The following is an 18,236-nucleotide window of genomic DNA, read 5'->3' as shown; positions in this document are numbered from 1 at the left end:
ATTCAATCAAGAACATTTATTTTATTGACTGACCAAAAAGGTTGGCCACCACTGCCATAGACCTTTTCAAGAATATTATTAGAGTGAATTGTTGTTTGACTTTCATGGGCCCAATCTGGAGCAGATAGTGTTAATCAGGCTGATGGTGGGGAAGAGGACTATACTCTCATCTCCGTGTCTACAAACCAGAATTTCTACTTGGTGAACAAAATTAGGCCCCAAAATAAACCAAAACAATTCTTCAAATGGGAATGAGGATTGTCCCCACAGACAACCCTTTTCCCTACACACACTCTAGGTCACAAATAGTCAAAGGACGATGTGGACATGATATTGGTGTTCATGACCACCCAAGCAAATCAGGTGACTGGATCACCTCGCCAGCCTGGTAAGCCAGGCCCGAGCCTGGTGACCAAATGCTCAAGCTAGTTCTATATCCCAGTATCTCCACTTCCTCTTTGTGAGGGCAGTATTGCAATACTGACCCCTGCCAACATCAGACCTAACACATAGCTCCTGTCAGGAGCTCATCCTCCCACAATGCATAATTGGGTGATTCAGTCGTGGACACAAGCGAATCTCATCAAGAGATCTTTCTGGCAAATGCATATCCCAAGAAGTAACCGATAAGCACAGATACTACACCTGATCGTAGCCAAAAGGCATACTGATTGCCGGATAGTAAACAGAAAGGGCACTTTGTCTAATTTTCTCCTCCCTAACCCGAGGCGCTGAGGCTAATTTTAATGTCTCTTCTCTACTCTTCTTCCTCTCCACTTCAGTTTTAGTAACTCAACAAGGACTGCTAATCAAACTTAGTTTCCTGTATCACTCAGCAACTCACGGAATAATCTCACCAAGACATTGGAGGAACCCCTTATTTTGTCATTGAGACAAAAAATTCCATAAATTTCCCAAACCCACTGTAAAAAACAGTTATCAAACACACTATTTTTCACTCCAGTCCCTTGTATTACTAAACACCATTACCCCCAACGATGACAGCTAAACTCTCCAGGGCATGTCATAGAACACTACAAAAGGAAAAAAAAGACTTTAAATCAACAAAAACTTTACTATTAAAATGCATGTTTATTTTTCTAAAAAAAGCCCCCTGAATATAAATAGATGATTACACTATAAATTGTAGAATATAATTTTTTTTCACGAGTGTTGGTATTTGACTCAGATGATATACTCTCCAGTACTTGTTGATTAGACTATTGTGTTTAACATTATCCTATGTAGAAATAGGAGAAGGCCTGTGATCAACCACTATGGGGGTTGGGAGAAAACCACTGTTAGACATGGTAGCACATCATTACCTCAACGTACATAGGTGTATTTACGTTTACACAAATTTTTATGGCACTTAAGATAAATCTTGCCATCATTTGCTTAAATCTAGTAAACGACTTCCCAGAATTTTAATTCCTGATGCCACACATCCTAACTTTGTCTACATTTTGCACTTGCTCCACTTGTACTTTATGGGTCTGCCCAGCTCAGTGGTAGGGTTCTCGCCTCTAAATCAGAAGGTTGTGGGTTCCCGGCGCATGTCAGGGCTTGAAATCACATAGTCTAAATTGACACTCCAATGCAGTACTGAGGGGAGGGGGTTTGCATTGTTGGAGGTGCCGTCATTCGGATGAGCCATTAAATCGATGTCCCGTCTGTCTGTGGATGCTAAAGATCCAATGGCACTATTCGAAAAAAGAAAGGAGTTTCACTATTCGAAAAAGAGGACTCGTAGTCAAAGGTGAGCTGAGCATGCTAACTGGACCAAAAGTGGAGCTAGATGAAGAGGGTACTGGAGTGTTCCTGAAGCATATAAAAATATCTTTACCAGCATTATCTATCATCTTGGTATAAGAGAAGTATAACATCTTTCCTACTAGACTCCATGTTCAGTTTATGCTTGTGAAAATGTCAGAAACATTAAAAAAAACACAAGATCAGTCAGTTTAATCTGAGATAAAATGAGACTGTACTTAGAAGTTGAAATTCAAAACAGTTAGGATTTGTGTGATCCTAGTGCTCTGAGCATCAGCCTTGTGAGTTTTAGCTTCACTGTAGAGTAAATCATACTTGTCGAACCTGGAGAAGATACCTTGCCAGTGTTAGAAGTCGAGATTTATTGAATTCTTAAGAAACATTTATAGTCCGCTTTTTATTGGTTTCTGTCATATGTTATTTATGGCAAGACATAAATGCAATATTACTACAAAGATTATGGTTGCTGGGTGGCATTTTAATCAAAGTTTCTTCTAGCGTTTCCTTTTCTCTGTGTAGAATTATTAGCAGCGAGGATAACCTCTGCAATAAACCACATATCTTGCAATTTTTTTTATTTCTGCTGCAATGTGTTTAATGTATTGTATTTGTACAGAGTACTTGCCTAGCACTCACCTAGTGAGAGCTTTTCCATTGTTGATTCTATATATAGATTATCTTCCCATCTATCAATTCCTCTTTAATTCTTAACCACTTAAGCTTAGTTCTTCTTGCCTCCAGTCATGATAACTCTAAACAAACACCTAAAAACCTTCTTTTGGGCCATTTCCAGCTTTCCTTACATCATAGTGCTCACTGGCACTGAGCCATACTTATGGCTCACTAGTATCAGTAGTACAATTTGATTTTGTTTCCACTTGTCGGTAAGTAAAAATATAGAAGAGCATAAATATATGGTAGCCGCAAGCAGATCTAAAAAAGCGTTCAGGAGAAACTTCTTTATGCAGAGGATAGTGTGAATGTGGAACACACTGGCAGAAGCTGTGATTGAAGCAATAAACATCAATGTATTTAAGAAGAAACTTGGTGCATACATGAGGAAGAAGGGAATCGAGGGATGTGGGAGAAGGGAATAAAAGGGTGGAGGCTCATGTGAAGCATAATCATTGGTAAGGACTAATTGGACCAAATGGCCTGTTTCTATGTTGTAACAGTCTAATTCTATGTAATTTCAGTTTACTTCAACTATTATTAATTATAGCGAGGTAAACTGCCTTTTACAAATTTTAATTCAGGTGACATGTCAAGGTTTATACACCAGAATACTAACAGGGGTTGAAAAGAGTAAGAACATTTTAAACATCTATATAATGTGGGAGGAAAAGAAGACTGAATGAGGTAGGCAGTTTGAAGCTTTAAGATGTTGCAAAAGAATGGGTTACAACAGAAGTTGTGTTGAGTTTCACTTCACATCTGTGAGGATGAAAAGCATGCAGGATATCATTTATGTGCAGCTTGGGAAGACAACAGAACAGTTCAGACATGCAATGTTCTTCAAGTGAATAAGAAATGTTGGAGGTAAAAAGTGAGAGCAGGATCCCTTATGAAAGAACAAGTGTTTTTTGTAAGCTACCCAGGAATGTGAGAACATTTCTAGGGCTTCCAAGAGATAAGATCGATATTCAAGTCGTTATAGATAGCTTTACAGAGAGTTATGAGTTGAGGGGAAGATAGTACAGTGTTTGACACGAGAGAGGAAACTAAGCCTCTTGGTGGCTGCTTTGGCAGTGAAGGAAGTATGAAAGAAAATTCTACTTAAGAAGGTAGTGAGGTCAGGAATATCAATAATGACTGAGATTTCCGCCACATATTAGATGATGTAGTAGTTGTATGTTGGATATGCAAGAAGTGGGAAAGGAAAAAGGGTTAATGATTTCAGTATTCTTTAAGCAGTTCTCTGCCTTAATTAGCACACGATCCACTTTAAGGAATCCTGCAAATTAGCACTACCCTTGTTCTGCTGAGCATGTATGTATGTATGACCATACTTGTATGGTCAGTTTACTGGTGTATAAGCCAGGATCATGGATTTAAGTCCACATACTTTAATTCAAAGATTTTCCTGATTTAAAACCATATTCCTGGTCTATTTTTTAGTCATCAAAAATCCCCAAATACAACACTTCCCCAATACAGACTGTAATGTCAGTCTAGACTGTTAGTTCAAAGTTCCTGACTTGGGGCTCGAACCTCCAACCATCTGACTGAGAGGCAAGAGTGCTGCCACCTGAGCCAGGCAGGTTTGCAATATAAAGTCTGTGCTAATTAAAAAAAACAAACTCATTTGTAGGTTTCCTTAAAACATTGTTTGTGTTAATTAAGACAAGAAGCACCTTAAAGAAATTTCTGAATTTTGATCCAGTTTTCTTTTTGAACAATTAAACAAAGAATAGTATTTAAAAAATTAAAAAGGTAATTCTAATTTTATCCATTTTAGTAAGATGCTTGGAAGTAAGACACACAAAAAACTTGTCTCACAATGAAACATTCCATCCAATGCACTGCATCCAGGATGCAGTGACTTGCATGGAGACGGTGTTATGCTTGGCTGGCAACAGTTTCTGATTAAAACACATGGCAAGTTTCCAAAGGTTAAATTATTATGTTTTCAAAAAATAAGTTGAAGCTGCTTTTGATTTTATACGATGGAGATTGCATTATTTGCTTCGGTTTACAAGTCAATTACCATTCTTTTGCCAATAGGACAACATTTCATGGAGTATTTTATGAAGTTATATTCTCTAAGTGGCACAAACAATATGTTTTACAATTCGGTCCTTTTCACCCAAATGACAAAATCGTAGTTTGTCCTCCTAAAATGTTTAGCTCGTCTGTCATCCCAATGAACCTTTTGTGGGCAAGTTTCATGCAACAATACAGATTTGATACAAAAAGCATTTTTTCGGAAAGCAACAAACTAAGGTTTATGAACATTTATGTTGCTCTTACAATCTCCCTTTATGGTGGAAATGCTCAACATAACTAACCATATTATTGATTTAGAGCCAAGAGGAATGAACCAATATCATAAATGTAACAACAATTTCAATGGCCAACAAGTACTCTATTGATTAACACTGCAACAGCATCAACAGTAAAACGCAGTGCAAAGCATTTGGCTAGGGACTGAGAAATCACACATCATCATTCCTGGTCTACCTAGAGCCCAGAATCCATACTTTGTGGGTCATTGCTGTGCATAAATTGGCAACCTGTGAGTTGGAAGAGGGGTGGAGGGCAACAGGGGTGGAGGAGGGAAGATGACTGAAGACACAGTCGAAAAGGAAGATCTTGAGACAAAGGAAAGCAAGGGAGGGGATGAGGCCAAGGGGCTCCAGGATAGTTCCAGAGGATGGGGGCAGAAAGGCTGAAGACACGACCGCAGACAGGATTTCCACAATTTCTGTTTTGTGAATAAAACATTCCTTAATTATCCCCAGTGTGAATTAAGCAAATTAAGGAATCTGGTTTGCAATAATCGCCATTTTCCCTCTATATCTTTGTGCATCAAAACTAATGAGAAATAGAAACAGAAATCAAAAGTAGGCCATTCAGCCCACTGAGGCTTTTCCACAAATTTATCAGTTCATAGCAGATCTCTTAATCCTATTTGCAACTCTTTTCTCCATGCCTCTTAACACAGTTACTTTCAAAGTATCCACCTATCTCACTTTTAAACATTCCAGCTGATTTTCCTTTTATGGGTGCCCGAGCAATGCATATACCATATTCAGTGAAGAAATATTTCCTGATCTCACTTCTAATTGACACAGCTCTAACTTTTAAAGATTATTTCCCTTTGTTTTGGTTCCCTCTACCAGAGTGAAGAGTGGTCCGCTATGAATGTCAGAATATCATTTATAATATGGTAGAACAGCTTTGCATTATAGGGAAGCAGCAGAGGTTGTTCAAGGGCAGCAGATCCGTAAATCCTTGAAATAGGTTGCCAAAAATTTAGGGTTTTTTTCATCGAAGAATAGATGGAAAGAAACATGTTAGAGGGCTGAAAGGCATAGATACTGTGGGCTTAAGTGGGTGATTTATCTTAAACCATGATTGCAGGACTAACTGACACTTAGAACAATTATTGAGAAAATCTCATTTTACCTCGAGTGAGGCTAGATCCTTTAAGACAGATAGTTATTATTAAATATGTCAATTAACTCCATTATAAAAAAAGAAAGATGAACATCTGGGTTAAAAATTCAGAACGAACCTTTGAACACATTGTTCCATCGATCGTAAAATTTTCTGAACCAGTACGCAAAACACCAGGTTAACAGAACTAACAATGTCTGCTTTTGATGTCTAAAATGTTGTGATGCATGACAAGTTCAAAGGTATTGTGGGCTGACTCAACAGCTACGGAACCTTTTACGATGTCAGGGAGTGGAGGATATTCACATGCAAACTGTGCAAGTCGTATAAAATCTGACGTAATCAATAATCTACTCTGCGCATGCATAATTCAATGTAGCCAAGAAGTGTGCATGCAGTAAACAGTCCATCACTGCAGCCAGGAAGTGAAATGTGGTGACCCATCAAGCCCATGTTTCCCGCGATTCAATGCAGCCGGTTAGTGAGGGAGTAATGGAGGGTAAGGGAACGACGTTCGAGTGAGAAGGTGATAAAATACGAGTACAAAGAAATCTAAGCGGTTTTGAAAGGAAACTGAATGGGATTTAGGTACATCTATGACTTAGAAGATTATACACTTTATAAAGATAAGATGTTGTACTGTATTATGCTGATCTTTAAATAAGATATTAGATCACTGAAACAGAGCTACATTTTATCATCCATTTCTTTTCCCTCTTCCTACAAAGCTTGTAAACTGAAATTACTATATAAACGCCCGAGAGAATGATTTGAAAACATACACTTGTTTTACAAGAAATAAGTGCAATTTGGTTGAAGACTCGCAAAAAGTGCTTTGCATTTCAGATATCTCATTACATTTAATTTTGGACCCAGTAATCAGAGAACATTCTTGTTCGCTCAGGCAGCGATGAGCTGATGTACTTTAGAAAATCATGAAAACTGTTACCATGGCTGACTGTTGCCAAGCTGCACTCCACGAGATATGCCAAGATTTACTTTTGATGTCAAATTTGTAACCAAAATAATTTAGTTCTTAAATATCTCCAAAATATAGCTTCTGTAGTCTGAATGTTATGCGTTTGCTGGCTTATTAACAATGTGACATTTGTGTCCACTTTTAACAAACATACAATTTAAATTTTAAATACCTCCTTTCATGTCAGGAGGCTGTCTCAAAGCACTTAACTGTAGCGTGAAGAATGATTGGAACTTACCGTTGTGAGAGTAAAGGGGTGGCTCTCAAATGTTGACACGCTCGGACAGTGCAGAACAATGTACTAAATGCAAACGGAAACAAAGGAGAAAAATTAGTGAATTCAAAAATAGTTATTTCTCATTTATTGCTTGACTACAAAAGGCCAAACAACTGTCCATTCCTTTGTCTATGCCTCATTCAACCCTCGCACTTAACCTGAAACATAGAAACCAAGCTGCATTTGAATAAGAACATAAGAACATAAGAATTAGGAGCAGGAGTAGGCCATTCGGCCCCTCGAGCCTGCCCCGCCATTCGATAAGATCATGGCTGATATTCAGACCTAACTCTAATTACCTGCCCTATCCCCATATCCCCTAATCCCTCCATTTTTAAAAAATCTATCAGTCTCAGCCTTGAAGATGATAATCTTCCAGTGATAAATATTAGCATTTGGCAATTTACATCTCCCCACAGCTGCTTTCATTTCTAGTTTTGTTATATAGTGGCAGCGTTTAACATGTTTTATGATAAAGGAAAATTTGCAACGATTTATGTATTTTAATTCAATTCGTAGCTGTTAAGTCTAATCAGGCCAGTTTTTTTTCCCCCTCTAGAAACAGTATTCTTTGAAGTATTTAACTTCAGAGATTATAATGAAGTTTATTAAAAAGACGTTAGCTTAATTTCAACCTGAAGTAAAATTCTGGTCTGAATTTTCTTCAGAATACCACTTAGGACAACAAACTGGAATTGTTTTTCAGTACGTACGATGCTGACACATGTTTCTTCCATACTGAATTATTTCTACCCATGGAAACTGTTGCGTAGTGCACCCTTGATGAATTTCAAAGAGGCATGAGTTTTGCTTATGTTACTTGGTGTTTATTTTAGAGTGACCTCCTAACAAGTCTAAACTTTACACATGTTCTTCATGATAACTTGAAAAAACAAGGCGTAAAAAGGGCCTCAACCAAATGAAAATGAGACAGGTGGCAGAAGAACCATACTGTATGCATCACTTTCTTGCATGTTTACTTCATTAATAGTGTTCCATCCCAGAATGGGCAACAGGGAGGGAGCTTAGCTGGGAACAAAGGTCTGTATTAGACATCTGTTGATATATCTTCCTTGTGAATGGATCTTTGTTTTCTGTTTATCTGTGTGTGTCTCTGCCTTTCTATCTCTCATTTCCCATCACCGCTCCCCTCTCTATGCTTATCTGATCTCCCTGTGGGTTTACTGTGTTTGCGTGTCCTACTCCATCCTTGTGCTCATCACTCTATGTGCGTCTGACTTTCTCGATGAATCTTAGACAAAAGGAGGGTGGCATTGGCAAGGATGGAGCCAATAAGGATTGTGAGACAGTTAGACGGGTCGGGTGTTTTCATGAGGTGCAGAAGCCAGGGAGATCAGAGACTGTGACCTTGACAAGAGTCTAGCCCTAAGAACACAGAGTGGAGATCGGGGCCAGAGGAGTCAGAAAGCATGGCCCAGAGAACAGGACCCAGAGAAGAATTTTGAAAGTAGGAGAGAGGAAAGAACAGAGCCCCTGAGAACGAGAGAGTGGGGCCTGGAGATTAGAGCCTGGGAAAGCAGAGGCCATTTGTTCCCTGTGATTTTCACGTCTATTGTTTAAATTCAATGTTTAAGTTTAATTATTAATGTGAGCCTGCCAATGTAAAATGGTTGATATTGGACAAGAGGGCATCAAACGACATTTTGACTGACAAGATTGCTACTGGGAGTTTAACTTTTTATTGAAACTAACCTGGCCAGGCCTTGCTCTGAAGTTGTCTTTTACCATTCGTATCTCTATGACATCCGAGGGATGGCTGTTCACAGAGATGATCGTGGCTGGTTTATTGCTCCAAATGATTCTATACAGCTTTTCTACACAGTAAAGACAGAGAGGCCCAGACACCCATAGCCATGTCTTAAAAACAAACAAAACAAAGCCCACTAAGATTTAGAACAAATACAATACATTTTTACAAAATAAATTGTGTTGTTTTGCAAAGAATTTGTTCGCCTGTCAAAAATGGCATACACATTTCAACTTAAATGAACACAAAGTATATAAAAATACACTTTGTGACTGTTTCAGTCACATAGGTATTTCTGCTCATATCCTGGTAATTTTATTATATTGTTCTGAATAGAAGATAATCTGATCCCTGAACTATAAGGAACCACCCCCCAGTGTTTGGATAATACTGATATGGGAGGATGTGGCCGTGCCTTTGTGAGTTTTTTTAAAATAATTTTTAGTGCTGGCGTCCTCCACAATTCGGTGACCCCCTTTTTCCATGAATGGCCGCCCCAAACGTCATCTGACTTTGGGCCCCCGGATTCCTTAATGCAGCCCTGTAAAAGAATGACTGTGTTTCATTGCCATTTTCAGTGCTCATGCAATATTTGTCTTGGTTTTAAAATATACTATTTTCCTTTTCAACAGCTGACTTGGATGGAATTGTTAGGTCATTCATGAATGAGTAATACATATACGGACAGAAACATCAGTTCTAAGGAATTAGCCCCTTTGGACTTGCCGGGATTGAGCTGAACAGGAAGAGTCTGTCTGCAAAATGTATCATGTATTCGAAGATTCCTTAATGGAAAGTTATTACATAATAACATCATAATGAGTCACAAAAAAGCAAGGAGGTAGCTTTATAAGGAACAAAATAATGCCATGTGTCAAGTTCTCATTGTAATATTAAACTGTTTTCTACGATTTGACAGTTTCTCCTAAATCATCTTGGTGTAATTACAATTATGATTTACATGGTGCCTTTCACATCGGGAGGACATCTGAAAGCACTTCACACAGCTGAGTGGGAGCCTTATTTGGGGGAGGTGCAGGGGTAGGAAAGTGGCCAAACGTTTGTTCAAAAAGATAGGTCTTAAAGTCGGTTTTGATGGCAGCATATCACCGTACTGCACTGGAATTTCAGGCAACACTAGGAGTTTACATCGCTTAATGTTAAGCTCCACACTCTCTGGTGGCCGTGCTGACTCTTACAAGATTCAAAATAAGACTCCAAAATGAAGTAACGCGTAAGAAAATTGCAGGAGCTCCAATGACCTCTATTCTTCCTGGGATGGACATAAACAAGAAATTCATCCAAAGTCCACTCTTAAGTACCTGCTGGAAGGTGAAGTGGGGAGTTGGGATTGAAGCCAATCAAAACAGATTCAGGCAGATGAGTCTCCTTCACTTGTATATAGACTTGTATAAACAAATGTCCTCCCAAACATTCATTAAAAATCAGCATTATTTATGTACTTATTGTATCAAATATGAATTACTAAAGGTACTGGAGATATATTCCCTCTTCCCTCTGTTCTGAATGTTAATGTTCCAAAACCAAGTTGTATATTAATCTTTAATAATTGTATATTAATCTTTAACAATTAGTCTTTTGACTGACCCTTAGCAGGATTTCAGAGTAAAGTCGTTAGCCAGCTAACTGGCAGTCTTAAGGTACAATCTGAAGCATTAATGCAAAACTGTCTTTAGAGCATCTACGTTGAGAATACTGTTGGAAGACAGGGGTGCTCCACCTTTAGCACCTTTATCCAGGTAATTCATTTTTGATACTTAAGGAGTCTCTGAATTTACACTACATTTGCAACCCCAATCTGTGATCTATCCACATGTTATTGCAATCTAACAAATACCTTGAAGCAAAAAGAAAACCAAGGAATGCTACATACATAACATCAACCTGAATAGTGAAACTTTACATACCTCTTGTACATTAGATCGAAACCTTGGGGCTTCAGAGCAGACTCTTTCCAAGTTATTTTCTATCCCATGTTCTGGTTTGGTGTAGCCCTCTGCAAATTGCTTGGGTGGATACACCGGCACAGGGAAATCATCAACTAAAGTTTTGTTTGCACCAATACATCCAGGAGGGTGATCATTTATATTTACCTGATATTTCAATACACCTCTGCAAGATGAGAAATAAAAATGCATTCAGAATGCATAAAATGCTTTCCAGCAAAACATAAATGTACAGTGGGAAATAAGCTGCTTTGAATTGCATTTTATCAAAATGTTCTTGACCTTCCAAACTTAAGTGTCTCTTACCTTTATGTGTAAACAATCTATTTAATAATGTTTCCCCCCCGCCCTAATTTTCTCCCCTGTAGCTGGTGACTGATGTTGGGCTATGGTTCCACTGGTGCCAGCAGTTTCCCAATTCCTCACTGAAAAGGCCAATCTTATGATATGAATATTGACACTAAGTGCCAGAAGGCAATTCAATTACAAGAAGGCATCACAGCCAAGTACATTCCTGTCTTTATTCCATCCACACACATACATTTTTGAACACAGTCCCTGGACAGCTATTGCATGCAAAAACACAGGCTGGTTTCTCCCTTCTGTTTGGGCAAAACAAGGAATAAACCAGGGACCCTCCTGATCTGTAAGTCTGAGGACCACATTTTTAAAACATTTAGGTTTTAAGCCACATTGAATATGTATCAACTAGTCATTAAAGCACTATATCAAATGCAAGGATTATTAGTAGTAGTAGGGCCAAAAGTAATTTAGTATTGTTATTTTCTGTACTTTTAGTGCTATCTACATAATGCTCAGAAGATGTCTTAGTTTGTGTTAGGTGTGCATAGTATCTAGATGATCTGAAATGAAATCAGAAGTCCTGGAAATCCACATTAAATCAATGAATATTTGAAAGAGAAAGACACTGTATAAATACTTTAGGTAAGGCCTTCATCCAAAACTAATTTTATTTATTTTTGCCAACTAATATGACTCCTCCTGACTTGGATATCTCTAGATTAGTATTTAAGACACTTTCCAGTCTTTGTGGGAAGTTGGGATGGGAAAGTTGAATGGAGCAATGGTCTAGTCCTGCCTGAAATCTTATCTCCCTCATGTGCACTTAAAGTAATAATAAATAATAATCATTGCATGTGATATAGCGCTTTTCACATCTTGTAGACATCTTAAAGCGCTTCACAGAATATAGTGTAAATTTGTGGGCAAAACACAGCAGGCAATTGCGCATAGCAGGGTCCCACAAACAGTTATTATTGTTTTTATTATCATTGCGTGTGGAGTAAGGAAACTTGCCCAAGGCTTTGCCCTGCCAGGAATCGAACCCAGGTCTTTCATTTGCGAGGCGAGTGCTCTACCACTGAGCTACAGGACTCCTTATTTTGATCCAAGTAGTTTCTTTGGATCAAAATATATCTATGTTTGTTTTTGAAATTATACACATTGGTGTGGAAGCAGTATATTATACTGAAACCACTTACCTTATACACTATCCTGCTTCTTTAAAATGCCCAGCAACCCACAAATATAGCCAATACCTTCTAAAGAAAACTCAGTGAAGTGCTTTGAGATGTTTCAACATAAGATGTGATTTGAAATGCACGATTAGTATAACTGATTTTCTCTTATTAATAATAATTGAATGGGAAGGGGTGGATTCTATTTTACCTATTTTAACGTTGCAGCACTTGATCCAACTCTAATCTCATTGTATTTGGTAAAATTGATTGTTTGAATGTGAATCCAGTAACTGTGCTGGAATAACTGGAATGTTTTGCCACTATAGTCCCCCAAATCAATATTTTGCACATTTTGATTTTCATAAAATCTAAACTAGTCATAAATGCTAAATTGTATTCACATTTTATTATTTAATTTCTAAATGGCAAAGTTTTAAATGTTCTTTTATTCCTTTGAGGAGCCTCACTGCCACCTTGTACCGTATTCCTACACAAGAAGTTTTGGTTGCACAAAGTTGTGAGTTTTCCGTTGTTTGGTCTTGTATCAATAATGTTAATCAGTTAAAGATGTTGCCAGTTACTGTTTGAGTTTTTGCACAATAGTTTCATATGAATGTACACTGGCTAAATGCAACACATAGGGAGGGCTCTGCCTTCCAGCCATTTGTAAAGACATAGCTTCCATTCAGCAAAAGGTACAGTAAGTAGTCACTTCAAACATGTCATCACTTCTGTTAAAAAAACACTGTCCAAATGCTTCAGCCAAGGAAGTGTGGGAATACACATCCCTAAAAGAACATTTTTTTTTGTAGGAAAAATACCCAATAACTTTATAGCTTTCTCCGAACAAACTCCACAGGAGCTGGAGTATTCAATATGAATATAGCCTATACTCAATGGAATATTATTAAAGTTAGAGAGAGCAAGCTGGCTCCTGTTTCAAAGAGTGATTATTTTCCTTCCGTTACTTCCCAGAATATACACATTGAAAAGAGGCCTCCAGCTCTTTCAGTACTGAGGAAATATGGTTCCCTCAGATAACCACAGTTTTGAAACCAAAGTCCTGGTTGGATTTTTAAATAATACAAGCAAAAAAAACTAACTGATGTGTGTTCTAAGAGACCATGTGTGGTTGTTTAGATGAGTTACATAATGTGTTATTTGAACTATTCTAAGCAGGCGTATGCAAGCATTCCACTTCAGAACAGAAACATCCACTCCAGTCTGATGAGAATAAAGCACTTTTAGATATTATCCTATATTAAACACTATATAAGTGCAAGTTGTTGATGTAGTAAAATACTATGATTGGAATGTTGATATCTTGTGTAAATGAGTCAACTCCTATAAATATGATGTGATTCTTGGACAGTGCACTATCCAAGAATGGCAATAACATTCTTTTTTTCCCCTGCTCTCTGAAAAGGGGATGAAACAACAGCAACAATTAGCAACTGGCAACTCAAACTGATTTATCCTGTTAATACAGCAATTAATTGCTATATATTATTATAAAAATGCAGTACAAATGGCATAAATGGCAATCAGAGTTCTGATTTAAGTCTTCTGGATAAGAGGTCTGTCCAGAGTTTAAAAATTAGAACATTGATATTATTATTAAAATGGTGACACCTTTCAAAACTTTCCTGGTAAAAAGGAATGAGCACAACTCGGAAAGAGTTAACGTTGTGTTCAATTTCTAAGTGGTCAGCAATGTGCAGGTTATAACAAGTTTGTTCAAACTACTTAACTGTTTGACAGTTAACACTGCAGGTGTGAAAATACCCTGTCTGACAAGGGGTCTCTCTTTTCAGGAACCACCTGGTGCCTGAAATTCCTCATGTTCTCAATTTTATGACTTAAAATTTACAATTGTGTAGAATTCTGGAAAATAGCCTTAAAATCAGCCTTAATTTTTTAGTTATTTTCTATAGTTCTTTTTCAATACTCCAAAAAAAATCGATCTCCAAATATAGACTGATTTTGCAATGCTTAAATTCCCCATATTCTGCACAATCTTAAATGTTAAGCCGGTGGTCTTACAAAATGCACTGTGAACCCTCGACCTCTCCAAACAACATTTTGAAATTATTAAATGAAGGAAAATCCCTTTTACAATGACAAACACTTGTTTTGAAGCCAGTTCATTTTCTAATCATTATTCTTTGCATATTCAGGAGAATGGAGTTGCTCACTCCCTCGAATCACTGGGTGGATTATGCTTTTAAGTATATATAGAATAATGCCTTGCTCTAATCAGTGGTTGGGATTCGTAAAGTCCACAAAGCATGATAGCTGATTTCACAATACGTGCACACAGCCAGATGGCTCACTCCCTGTGCATTGACAAGTTCCCACGCTAAAAGAAATGGTGTCACATCCTGTTTGCTGCACATATTAAAGTAATAACTAACATCAATAGCACTCTGATGATCAGGAAGTTGGTCTTTTGTTTAGTATGCAGAAACTAATACAGCTGATATCTAGGTCTTTAGATTGCTTCCGACACCCCTTTCTGCTTTGAGCGTGTGCAGCGAAGAGAGGAAGAGAACAGGCCAGCTCCTGCAGCCATGTTATAACCAAATTTGCACTATAAAGATGTGTTTTAATGAGGCTGCACACACACATATAAATATATATACACACGCACATATACACACTCATGTATATAGATACATATTTAAATTGGCTTTCAGTTATTGCTTCTGGCTCCGAATTTTATATTAAGAATTCTCTACATTTGTCAAAGATTTTTTGTGCATTGTACATGAAGTTACATCCATGTGACCTAATGACTGCAGCTATTTTGGCTTCTCACACACCAACTGGCATTTTGAAGCACCAATAGAACTGGCGTGCATAATTTGGATTCTTTGGGGGAAAGTAAATGTGAGGATCCACAACCCAATCTAAGATGTAAGCAAATTCAGGTTATAACAAAATGTGTTATATAACTGAATTCCTCTGTATGTAAAAACAAAATTACAAATGCTCAGTGCTCACAAAATGTCCCCAACCTCTTCCTATATAAATCTGTTCACACAAAAAGGAAATTATACTCCAGGGAAATTAAAAGCATTTTGGAAAAAACTCTTCAAAAGGGATTTAGAGAATACAACTAGAGCAGTGCTGGCCCAAATTATGCCAGAAATATTCAATCAAGAAAATTTATTTTGTTGGACGACCAAGATGATTTATCACCACTCAACTAGACACTGCACAAAATAAGAGGAAGTAGGAGAGATGGAGGGAGCAAACAACTGAACCTTGTGAGAATAGGGAGCATTACTGAAAGAGTCATAATTGATTTTGTTACCTTTTGACATAGCAGCAACTATTGGATCACAAAGCAATTTTCTTCATAAAGAACGATTCCATAATACAATAGGTTTTTCTAATTATTTCTATGAATATTTTTCTGTATCAGTCCGTAATTTGACAGGAAAACAAAATATTGGCATATTGTTTAAACACATGAAAATAAATGTTGAATATTTCTTAAGGTGACCAGGGACAACTCCTATATTATAGGATCAATATTTAGATTTAAAACAAAATAGTTTGTTATGAAATACAGAAAGTTGATTTCAAGGATAAGTATTACTAAAACATTCTTTCACACATCTATTTATACATGTTTCAGGCTTCTGCTTGGAAAGAAAGCAGTTGGGGGTGGGGTCCATCAACCTTATCTATGGGTAAACATTCCATTCAAGATTACACATAGTGCCTTTGGTGATGTTGACTATAATAGTAAATCCCTTTAGTGGCTATCATCACCAAAGGCAACATACATAATGCTGAACAGAATTGTTATCCCCTAATGTATAACATGTTTAAGTGGTATAGGACAGTGCAATTGGATAGATAAGTAGAAATAAGTAAATCTAAAACAGATATTGAGTTGGAAAATAATAGGTCTTTGGAATAATCTACAAAGCCAGTTATTAAAGGCAAAAATACTGGGTATTCAAAATTAAGAGTATTTCATCCAATTTATCATGTGAATCCACCACCTGAAGAAGAAACCAGCACATGGCTTGTTAGAGGTTCAACAAGTTTCACCAATGAATTGTACCAACATGAAACAAAATCCATGTCACTTTAACCATATTTATTCAATTCCAATGTATGTGCTTTTGTATGTGCCAATGTATGTATGAAACAAAATCCAAAATGAGGGTTCACTTCAGAATAAATAGTGCTTTACATTTGAAGGCTTATTTTTACTTCATGTTCACATGAGAAAAGCAGAGAGACATACACAAAAAGAAAGACAGACGACACTGATAGATACACAAACAGATACACGGGCAGCCCACCAGACAGGCAGGAAGAGAAAGAAATTGCAAAGTCAAAATTTTTTGCTTGACTAAAATACATAAATCTGTGAATTAAAAAGAACGCACCTTAGAATTGCAGTAAAGTTCCTTCTACCACCCCTGCCCCGCCCCCACGCTAAACCTTCTAAAATCTGCCAGCATCTTAAATTTGAGGATGATTTAGAATATGAGTAATTAAAACACATCTCAACCATCTATTTTACTATAAGGACATTAGACATTATGTATTTACAGTGTTCAGTGCTGCACTTTTAGTTATCCTAGGTTTTAAGTGAACCTAGGATGGTCACCAGTTACAGATTTTTGTATTAGCACATTTTGTATTTACTGAGTAATGCACTCCGAAAAGGTTATTTTAAAATGCTTACCCAGTCACATGAAGGAAAAGTAATATGTAGAAGATTATAAAGAGATTGTGTGTATACCAGAAGATATCATAATTTGAAAACCTACAAAAGCAGAAAAGAACAACAATATTAATATTCCTGAACTGTACAAAAACAGAAAATCAATTTAAAAATGTCTTCTCTCATGCTTCAGAGGTCATATGGGCTATGTCCTCTTTCTTACCGTAAAGAATATGAAGAAGATGTACACATAAGGAAAAGCACCAGAACCATGAAGAAGCCAGTTACTCCTGGAACTAAATAAGAGGTATCAGAAGTTTAAAATGCTGTAGAACAATAGTTACCTATAAACTAAAGTCAAGAAATTAAAGAAATATGTTGAATGATAATGCAACAAAGCTGACACCACTGTTGATGCTGTACTAGCCTTGTACTACTAAATGATGTGAGCAACACTGTGCAAATCCCCTCAGTAGAAGGATTAATATCAAACATTACAAAAGTACTGAAAGTATGAGGAAAGAAACCTTAAAGACATAAATCATTATGTTTTACACATATCACATTAAGAAAGACTTGAATGTTTTGACTTTAAATGAATAAAATAGGTCAACAATAAACAACACAAACTATTAAATATTGATTCCATATTTGGACTTTGATTTTAGCCCTTTTAAGGATAAATAACAAATTAATGTAATTTTTACATTCCTGTTATTTCAGGGTTTTATTCAGTTGCTATGAACAACAAAGTAACAGCACATGCCAAAGTTACCTCACGAGAGCAAGTTACTCCTTTATCCCATACATTAGGTCAACATTTTTTTAATAATAAGAAATTCTTTGAAAAAAAAGAGTACTTACGTGTTGTGAAGAGCATTTTCCTGGGATCCTAAGATAGCAATGAGTCACATTTTTAAAATGTTGCAATTGAATTGTACTTTTATTTCCTTTTTAACAAATTATATTCTCCCTCCTTGCTACATCATTTTGAAGAGAAAATCTATATTAATTTAAAAATGTGCTTAAGCAATCAGAAGGAAATTTAGAAAATAACCTTCATTGTTTTTGATCAATGTTGCTTGCAAAATATTGCTAGAATCAGGAATTACAGAAAAAATCAACAACAAAATTACATTTGTGAAGCGCCTTTCACATTGGGAGGACGTTCCAAGGCGCTGA

At 36.9% G+C, this 18,236-nt stretch overlaps 1 protein-coding gene across 2 annotated transcripts in view; it reads right to left on the bottom strand.

Annotated features, from left to right (window-relative positions):
* LOC103184334 (NADPH oxidase 4) overlaps positions 1-18,236 on the bottom strand; it is a 69,405-nt gene that overhangs the window by 30,841 nt on the left and 20,328 nt on the right. For both annotated transcript variants that reach the window (XM_007902276.2, XM_007902283.2), the window contains exons 6-11: positions 17,919-17,946; positions 17,278-17,350; positions 17,076-17,156; positions 10,845-11,049; positions 8,862-9,026; positions 7,110-7,172 (exon numbers count right to left, since the gene is read on the bottom strand). In XM_007902276.2, the coding sequence (XP_007900467.1) occupies positions 7,110-7,172; positions 8,862-9,026; positions 10,845-11,049; positions 17,076-17,156; positions 17,278-17,350; positions 17,919-17,946 (615 nt within the window). The remainder of the gene's footprint in view (positions 1-7,109; positions 7,173-8,861; positions 9,027-10,844; positions 11,050-17,075; positions 17,157-17,277; positions 17,351-17,918; positions 17,947-18,236) is intronic.

The sequence above is a fragment of the Callorhinchus milii genome, unplaced genomic scaffold (assembly GCF_018977255.1).
Source record: "Callorhinchus milii isolate IMCB2004 unplaced genomic scaffold, IMCB_Cmil_1.0 Scaffold4, whole genome shotgun sequence".
Taxonomy (NCBI): domain Eukaryota; kingdom Metazoa; phylum Chordata; class Chondrichthyes; order Chimaeriformes; family Callorhinchidae; genus Callorhinchus; species Callorhinchus milii.
Note: the sequence above shows the minus strand (reverse complement) of the source record. Positions and strands in the feature narration are given on the sequence as shown.